The sequence below is a fragment of the Harpegnathos saltator genome, unplaced genomic scaffold (assembly GCF_003227715.2).
Source record: "Harpegnathos saltator strain DR-91 unplaced genomic scaffold, Hsal_v8.6 scaffold486, whole genome shotgun sequence".
Taxonomy (NCBI): Eukaryota; Metazoa; Arthropoda; class Insecta; order Hymenoptera; family Formicidae; genus Harpegnathos; species Harpegnathos saltator.
In genome coordinates this window covers 1,131,809-1,141,542 of record NW_020230300.1, presented here as the reverse complement: position 1 = coordinate 1,141,542, position 9,734 = coordinate 1,131,809, and the positions used below count along the sequence as shown (strand labels likewise).

The 9,734-nt window shown below is 31.2% G+C and overlaps 1 protein-coding gene across 1 annotated transcript; it reads right to left on the bottom strand.

The window, feature by feature from the left end:
* Nucleotides 1–475: 475 nt before the first annotated feature.
* On the bottom strand, nt 476–7,605 carry LOC105186064 (armadillo repeat-containing protein 3). The gene is made up of 14 exons (XM_019842758.1): nt 7,585–7,605; nt 7,095–7,342; nt 6,560–6,881; nt 6,241–6,408; nt 5,929–6,132; nt 5,654–5,816; nt 5,427–5,545; nt 5,175–5,333; nt 4,856–5,094; nt 4,602–4,766; nt 4,371–4,492; nt 2,755–2,869; nt 906–1,221; nt 476–830 (listed from the first exon to the last, which is right to left on the bottom strand). Exons 1-14 carry the CDS (start codon nt 7,603–7,605, stop codon nt 513–515), a joined length of 2,679 nt encoding a protein of 892 aa, XP_019698317.1. The 3' UTR covers nt 476–512.
* Between the last annotated feature and the right edge of the window lie 2,129 nt (nt 7,606–9,734).

Genomic DNA, 9,734 nt, shown 5'->3' with positions numbered 1-9,734 from the left:
CAGCTCTAATAGTGTTTGCTTCACTGATAATGCAACATGAAATCGAGCATTGTCGTGAAGAAGGATCATTTTGCGTCGTTTACTCGCAATTGCTGATCGTTTTTGGTCCAATGCTCGCTTCAATTTGTATAATTGTTGTCAAAAACGATCAACGATGACAGTTTCATTCGGATTTAATATTCATAGTTCATAGTACACAACACCTTGTTGATCCCACAAAATATATAGCAATACTTTTGAACCGTGAATATTGAGCTTTGAAGTGGATGTTGCTGGTTGGCTTGGATCCATGATCTTTTTCGTTTGGGAAATAGTTTCGTTATCGAAATAGATCCATTTCTCATCCCCCGTAACTTGCATTATATCTTATTTAACTTGTATCAATAAGATTCAAGATGACTTTGAAGCAAAGTTGTTCTACATATTCACGCTTGGTGTATACACACACGTGCGCGATAAATAGAAATGTATGATGCACATTTTATCTTGCTTTACTCAAAGCAAGTCAATTTTTATTGGCAACATTTTTTATTACAAGTCAAATTGACGGTACAATATAATTTCGAGCGAGGACTTCCGATCGGGATTAAATCACCTGGTGTGTCCATCAAATCAACGATGAAATTCGGTCTCATATGTTTGATCGGATAAATCGTCGATCGATCATCGCGCAGAGGAGATACTTTTTCTGTTTTATATTTATCATCGTGTAAATGAGCGTCTGATTTGTTTGATAATTTCAAGGAGACAGACATAGTTATTTTCGAACGGTATTCATCATTTTCATCGAAATAAGCGCGGGATGATTTCTCTTCGTCTGAATCTTTAATCTGCAAAACACTCAATGAAATAATATCATGATGAAAGAGAATACATATCTCGTTCATTCAAGCAACAAATATTACTCGAGGTACAGCTATTTCAATCCACGATATACCGTATCCTCCTCGCACGAGAGCGGCTGGAAGGCATATTCTATCAGCTATCACCTTGAAAAGCAGAGCTCTTTCGAGATAGGAGCCTACGCGAAGTTGCCCAAGTGGAATCACGCTCGTCCCTAAGCGTTGCTTAATTTCTTTCAAGTGAATTTCCACCTGATGAGGGATGCATTTGTTCTCCGGGTCGAATCCAGACAGTTGACGGGCCACAAATTGCGCCAGCGTTTTCGAACGTGAAGAAATGTACTGGATATTTGTCAATCCAATGTCCAAAGCTGTCGCTCTGTATAATCGTATACAAATATACAGAGTAAGATATCTAAAACAGGCCGCCTGAATAACTTTCAAAGTATATAAGATAGAAAAAAATGTTAAATACAGTAGTTGTAGAGTTTTAAGTAACGCATCACACAACGATACTAGTATATACTTGAACAGCATCATTGAGGTTACGGGAATTTTTTAAATGGAAATCCCCATTTCTTATTATATTATCTTTCCTACCAATTGGTGGGTATACCAATTAATTTGAACAACTTTTGTTTGAAATATTTTTTATTTGTCTAATTTTTTTTTAGTTATTTAAAGGAAGCTTAGTAACTTTTTCAATAGTTGGTTTACGATATTTCAGTAACTATTTATCGGAAGAAAAAGTATCTTAACTTTTGTTAACTTGATGATTTTGAAATTTCCGAAAGTCATCAAGTTAACAAAAACTAGGCACTATTGTAACAACACATTCTTGAGACCAAATAAAGTAAAAAGTCTAGTATCATTTTTTCTTTCGACAAATAGTTATCGAGATATTGTAAGCCAAATATTAGAAAAGTTACCAAGTTTTCCTTGAATATCTCAGGAAATATTAGACAAATAGAAAAATGTTTCAGACAAAAGTTATTCAAATTAATTGGTAGAAAAAGATGATATAATAAAAATGATATAATAAAAAAATGGGGGTTTTCATTAAAAAAATTCAATGTGACCTCGTAATATTGATGGCGCTGTTCAAGGTCATATTAGCATTGCTATGTGGTGCGTCACTTAACATTTTACGACTTCTGCATCTAACATTTTTTTCTATCTTGCATATTTTCAAAGTTATTCAAGAGAGCCTGTTTTAAGTATCTCGTTCTACTCGTATATAGGATGTTTAAAAAAATGGATGAGAACTTTAAGAACAGATAGTATTCACAAAATAGAGGGAAAAAGTTTTAATAAATATGGCTCGAAAAAATAATATTATTGGAGTTATGAACAATTATTTATTTTAATTAAAAAGCAAGTGACTTACTCACTTCTAGTGCCATACATGAAATGCATTTCTACTATTTCTTGATTAATACCTTGTCATTCTTGTCACCATACTATGAAAACTTTGTGATAGCTTTCTGCTATCTAACTATTTACTGTTCACAAGAATATGTGACTAACAATTGCTTGATGAAGAGTGTGTATAAGTGGGAAGGAAATGGTTTGTTTACATTCTGAACAAGAGTGACTTTTTTTAGAGATTCTTTTAAAGCATGGTACTCTCTTCATTAAGAAATTATATAGACAAGTTACGTCAGATAATATAAAAGCACAAAAAGCGAGTAAGTCGTTTGATTAAATTAAAATAAGTAATTATTCATAATTCCGACAATATTAATTTTTCAACCCATGTTTATCAAGACCTTTTTCCTGCATATTGTGAGTATTATCTATTCTCCTGTACCCTTTTTTCCTAAACATCTTGTATATTAGTTTTGTAGAATTGGTAAGTAATTGAAAGATTTATGAACCATCCTAAATCAAATTGTTTCGAATCTCTACTGACACATTTTGTGGTTCCATTATCGAAAGCATATTTTTAAAAAGTTCCACATATTCGATTAAATATGGATCGTGTTGTAATCGTCCGTATTTTAATTCAAGCTGCGAATTTATATCTCCTGCAAACAAAAATATTCTTTTTCAAGTTAAATGTTCCTTTCTAAAGAAGTCTAGTTCCTATAATCATGTTTTGTACAATTGGTAAGTAATCGAAAGATATATGAACCATCCTAAATCAAATTGTTTCGAATCTCTACTGACATATTTTGTTCCATTGTCGAAAGCATATTTTTAAAAAGTTAATTATGTTAATATAAAATTAAGTAAGTTAGTATGGTAAATATGAAACATAAGGTACAAAGTACACAGTATGTTCTAATGCTATATTTACCATTAAAGAGTGCAGAAATATAATGAATTCTGATTGGATTTAATTTTATTATTATATTTTATTTTGTATATATATAGGGTGACTCAGAACAACTTAGTGCCCTTGAAATGACATGAACATTCTTGAACAAATTCTGATGATTTTTCCGCTTGCAAAATATTATCCGAAGCTTAATTTTTGAGTTATAAAAATAAATAATTTGCTTATCACGAGTCTGATACAGAAGGTGAGCAGGAACAGCACAACTCATTGTCAGATGCAGACGTTTACATTGAGTGCCTAATGCGATGAGCTTACCGATGCATGCAATAATATTACACATATTTTTTTTATAACTTCCGTTGATGATCGTATCGAGTGCCGCAAGAAAGTGTGCAAAGTCGACATGCGATTCTTTTCTTCATTGACGTGTATGATTGCACAGTAAAATGCAATAGTTGGCGGCAATGTTGTCCGGTATAAGTAGATTAATGTGATCGCTAAGCAACAAGAATTAATACAATCGTAAAAGCGAGTAAAGCAATTTGAATTAATTATTATATCAAATTAATTAAATAAAATTTTATAAAACTTTATAAAATTTAATTATGATTAAATTAAAATAAATTGTTCCAACATTTAAGGATAAAATATTTGATTACGCAAGCATTCCCAAACTGGAAAATAAGTTTTGAAAATACAAAAAAGAGAAACGGAAAATAAAAGCAAGAAAGAGTCTTGATCATATTGAGAAGCATAAAGTATTCTTTTTTTTAAAAAAACCAACAAATTTGTACTCCTGTGTAAAGATTATTTATCTTAAGAATGACAACTTTTACCATTTGTTCGTTCCCGTAATATTAAAATTTTATTTTTAATTTTACAATCGGTTTGATCGTGAATTGCGGACTTTCCTTTGTCTTTGTGGCGAACAAAATTAAAGAGAACAGAGATTAACACTCCATCGATAGCAGTCTAACGAGAGTTATAAAAATGATATATGCTATGTTATTACATGCATCGATAAGCTCATCATATGAGGCGCCCAACACAAGTGCCTACGTTTGACGGTGAGTTATGCCGTCCCTGTCTACCTCTTGTACCCGACTCGTAATAAGCAAATTACTTATCTTTATAACTCAAAAAGTAAGCTTCGAATAACATTTTGCAAGAGGAAAAATTGTTTTAGAATTCATTCAAGAACATGTGATTTCAAGGACAGCAAGTTGTCTGAATTACTCTTATATTACCTTCAAAAGGCACTTCGTTTTGTAAAGCGCTTAATGGTGTTGACGGTCGTGAGAAGTTTACTGTGTAAATAGGCTCTATCGGAGAACATTTAAGTCGAAAAATCTCATCCAATGCTGGGAATCTGGAAGAACCAAACGCGACAACAGTAATAAATTAATTTTTTACTAATTTCGTAAATTGGTAACTATATATAACATAATATTGTAACATAATATTGTAAATTTACTTACGGGCATATGCTTTTTCGTACAACGTAAAATCCATCTTGAGTAATATCGTATAGAGACAAACGTCCCGTGAAAGTAAATTTAGCTGGTAAGTGTGACTTGAAGAGCGTCTGTATGCAACTATCCCATGAAGAGATTATTCTTGCGGATGAGCGATTATTTAACATGCTGCAATATGTGATTATACTGATTAGTACGAATATTCAATAGATCTATGACGATTCCAAAAAAAATGTAAGAAGAAGCAACAAACTTACTATTGTAAATATTTGCTCTTTATAAAAGCGTCGGCCACAACTAGATCTGTAGAAATCGTTTGTATCATTTGTACCGCGAAATTTCTTACCGGGATCGAATAAGCATCAGTAATGAGAGCGTACAATTTTTCGGGACCATTTGCTTCGAGGAAATATCGCTTTCCATCCTTTTCCAAGCATAATATAGATAGTAGATTGCAGCAAACGATCTTAAATTCGTCAACATATGAATAAGTTGACTGCAACGTTAAATATTTTTGTGAAAATGGATCTCTTAAAATTTAATATGCTATATGAATACATGAAATGCTGCTTTTACCTCGAGAAACAAGCAAAGTGTGTTAATAGTATTAAAATTAATCAAAGAATTTCTGTGAGATGAATGACGCGCCACGACAATCAAAGCTTTGAGAGCTATAATGTAAGTTTCTATGGGAGCTTCTTTTTCAGATTTTTTCATCATTTGTAATAAATAATCCTTAAAAACAAAGAAAGGGTATATTTTGACATTTGTAGACAAATATAATATTGTGAAATTGTATATAAGATATATGAGGTTTTGTATTATTACTTGTCCATGAAGGTTCAAAAAAATATCGCAATTTCTAACATCGCTCGCTAATAATTGTTTCAGCCCGTAAATCGCAGTATGTTTTGCGGACCACTGTAAGTCTTCTTTTCTCAATATATCTAGAACGGTACGATTTTTCTAATTTCCTACTTTATATATAATATTATATAATATATAAATCTATTATATATTATATAAACTATTTTTAATTACATTAATTGTATAACCTAAAATATTTTCAATGGTTTTCTGGCTTGCAAATTCCTCCGCAGCGGGATTATAAAGTGCCATTTTTCCAACTGCGTGACAAATAATCTCAACTACATCAGATTGTGTTGATCGCTCTAAAATGTCTATTAAGTATCCAACCATTCCATGTGAATGTAGAATCTATTATAATGATATTATAAATCATACATACATATATACATACATATATGTACCTAAGTTTTATTTTCTTTTAATTTAAGATAAATACTTCGTTTGTATTACATAATATTACTTTTCTTCCATCCGAAGTATTTGCAATATGCGTGATGATTTTAAAAGTTTCCGTAAAAAGTTCAGAACTCGCTACTTTTTCTATGTAGTTTAATATTTGTTGAACACCTCCACTGTTAATAAATTCATTTACAATTGCTGGATTCTCAACAGCTTGATTTAATATTTTTAAGGCTTCAACGTGTAAATCGTTCCACTTATCATTCTCCATAATAAAGCAAATATTAATTAAAATTAAACGAAATTTAAGCAATCAAACGCAAAAAACATGAAGAATATAAAAGTACTAAAATTATGTGCAAAGATTACTTACTTTTAAGAAATTTAATAGAGTTCTAACTCCGTTTGCTTGGAGGAATGAAGATTGTATCGCTTCATCTTTATTCATGGCAATTATAGCAGCAGCTATATTTAACGCTTGTTGCTGAATCTCTGGATACGATGATTCAAAATGTTCAAATATCAAAGAAAGGTTAAGTTGCTAAAGATAATTAAAAATTGAATAGAACAATTAAAAATTGTGAGATCTAAAACGTATTATTAGTATTATTATTATTAGTTATTATATTATATATTATATTATACTATATTATTAATATTATTAGTATTGTAATTCAGTAACTGTAGTAAACCTTGGATTTCAAAATTTTATTTGCACCCGCGGGATCTTGCATTAAATTATATAGAATGTGTATGCTATTCTTCTTTATATCTGGATCTGGAGATTGTATTTTTTCAAAGAGAAAGTTCATGTTTGGACAGTATTCTACCAACAGCGCTGCACCGTATGGATCTTGGGATAACATTACAAGTATCGCGGAAAAATATTCTTGCATGAAGATATCTTCTTCAGTAGTTAATAATTTTGCAAAATATGGTAAATAATTAAATTCAATAAAATAGGTTGTCATATCTGGTACCGTTATTATTTCTACAAGCAGCTTTGCAGCAAATCTATATTTGTGTAAAGTATAAATATAATTTAAATAAGAGAATATATAATAAGTATGTGTCGTTGTAATCGATATATATCTAGAATATAAGAAAAAATTTATGCGCCAATATATAAAAAGAATATTTTTTGACTATATTTAACGTCCTAAAAGAAATAATTTTGTATATTGTACATTGTATTTTTATATTGTATTATTTATATTGTCCACAAACCTTCGAGTAAATATATCTTCATGTTCAATAATAGGAAGAATATTCTTTACGATGTCGAGATCTAAAAGCATTTTTATATTATCCTTTGATTTGTTTGCATACTGTGACAATGCTTTCACTGTTGCTAATAGAATAGATTTTTCTTTAGATTGTAATAATAATATTGCTGTTTCTGCATCCTTAGCTTCGAAAGAAAACGGGTCAAACGGATTATGCTCAAATACTGTTTCTGTCTCATTCTCGTCATCCTTCTTTTTAGAAAAAACATTAAAAATATGTCATTTCTTCCTTAATAAAGGAAACGCGTTATATAGAATCAAAAAAGTATTATATACGTATCTGATTTTGCCTTATATAAATCCTTAAATACATTATTTTTAATCCTTTTACATAATTTTGTAACGCAGAATTGTTTATGTAATAGAAAAAGCTCCTATTGCCATACGATTTTAACCTTCTAATTCAAATAACGAGTTTTACCAAATCTTACTTTTGAATCTTTTAGCCGCATATTATGAGGCCGCATATTAAAGAATAATTTTCTTGGCAATAATTAATAATTAGTTAAAATTATATAATTACTATTTAACAAATTATCCAAATTTAAACATATTAGAAAGTTTACAACGGCTGATAACGGCTGATAATGAATTCTCTATAACGTATTGTCCTTTCTTTTTCTAACCTTTCATAGACTATCAAAACGTAAGGGCTGTATTTAACAGAGAAAATTGCTTTGCAACTGTTGTGATATTCGTAAATTTTGTTGGCGTACGCTTTCGAATTCCGCCAAAATTAAGAACACACACAGATTCATGAAGTTTATAACAGGTGCAAATGACTTTTTTCTGTTGAATGCAGTCAATGTGTTCGAAAATAAGACAGAAGATAGGACGTAAGGACGAAAACAAGTCGTTTGATTTCTGTTAACACTGTAATACAGATACTTTGGATAAACAAAATCACTTATAAAAATCGAAGTTATCAAATTTTTCTATGATGGTTGTTTTCTTTCGGGCGTTGATAATTAAGTTTTCAAAATTTTCGTCTTCAGATGAAGATAATATATACTTCAAAGCCATATCTTCCCCAATAAATTTATTGCTTACTTTTTGTATAGATTATTTTCTTATTATCTATCGATACTCAATAAATTGCGATTGTATCAACATAACTCTAGAAAACTGAACGATATTTTGACCTTGAAGTTAGTAACATTACAGTATTAAACTTCATTTATGTTCATTAAGCGTCCGAAATTTAACTTTAACTACAATAACTGAAATTTATACGTCGTTGAAATTTGGAGCGTTCCTCGAGCGAAAATTGAAAATAGCCTTTATTTAAAAAAAACCACTTAATATAAATGTAAATACATATAAAAGATAAATTTGTGTTAAATATGACATGACATTATAAGAAAGTTGTTCTTCCCGAAAATTACGCACATATAATCATTCATACAGATTATAATTATTTCCGGCATTCACAGCGCTCTGTGCCAAAAACTCACAATGCATTTCCACTTTCTGGCATGTGGGAAAATAGAAAAAAATTAGTTTAACAGCAATATCGTCCCGGAACACTTTCGTTCTCCCTGAAAATTGTTTGCATACCACCACACTCAGACAGATTATAATTATTTCCGGCACTCACAGCGCTCTGTACCAAAAACTGACAATGCATTTTCACTCTCTGGCATGTGGGAAAATAGAAGAAAATTAGTTTAACAGCAATATCGTCCCGGAACACTTTCGTTCTCCTCGAAAATTGTGTGCATACTACCACACTCAAACAAATTATAATTATTTCCGGCACTCACAGCGCTCTGTGCCAAAAACTCACAACGCATTTTCACTCTTTGGCATGTGGAAAAATAGAAAAAAATTAGTTTAACAGCAATATCGTCCAGGAACACTTTCGTTCTCCCCGAAAATTGTTTGCATACCACCACACTCAGACAGATTATAATTATTTCCGGCACTCACAGCGCTCTGTGCCAAAAACTGACAATGCACTTTTACTCCCTGGCATGTGGGAAAAGAGAACAAAAATTGTTTAATAGCAATCGCGTCCCATATTAAACATATGAATTTGTAGCTCATGTATCAATAGTTATTAAAAAAAAAATAATCACTGATACATGAGCTAAAAATTTATATGTTTAATAAATGAAAATGTCTGAAACATATGTGTACACACACACATACACACACACACACACACGGGGGGGTGCAAGGGGGGCTTTCGGCCCCCCTTCCGCACCCATCCCGTCCTGGTTGCGCGTAGAAAATTGCAAACCCATCCGAAATCTTGCTCATCTGTCGCCTCCGTGACAGATTTCCTAACCTAAATTGTTATCAAATTTAACAATTTATATCTTGCTCCACAGAGCAGAGCGACGATTTTTTCAAATAGAAAAGTTGTTTCTCTTGCAAAAACGCGTCGATTAAATATTTCTTCGTCGATATCGGAGGTGGGAAGGGGGGTATTCTGTATAATCACCATACTTTTTGTGTTATGATTATACTATTATGAGTAAATACGTTTTATAATCTTTAATGTCAATCCTCTTGTTTACATACGCTTTGTTTCACAAAAAGAAGGAGAACCGGAGACATAATATTTCACTCTAAACAG

What these genes read in the sequence shown, in the direction of transcription:
- LOC105186064 (XM_019842758.1), bottom strand. Translation starts at nt 7,605, where the DNA reads ATGCGGCTAAAAGATTCAAAA. An exon ending in AAGAGCAAATATTTACAATA is followed by an intron (nt 4,767 to 4,855) that starts GTAAGTTTGTTG and finishes CACATATTGCAG; the next exon opens with CATGTTAAATAATCGCTCAT. An exon ending in AAACGAAGTGCCTTTTGAAG is followed by an intron (nt 2,870 to 4,370) that starts GTAATATAAGAG and finishes TTTTGTTTGCAG; the next exon opens with GAGATATAAATTCGCAGCTT.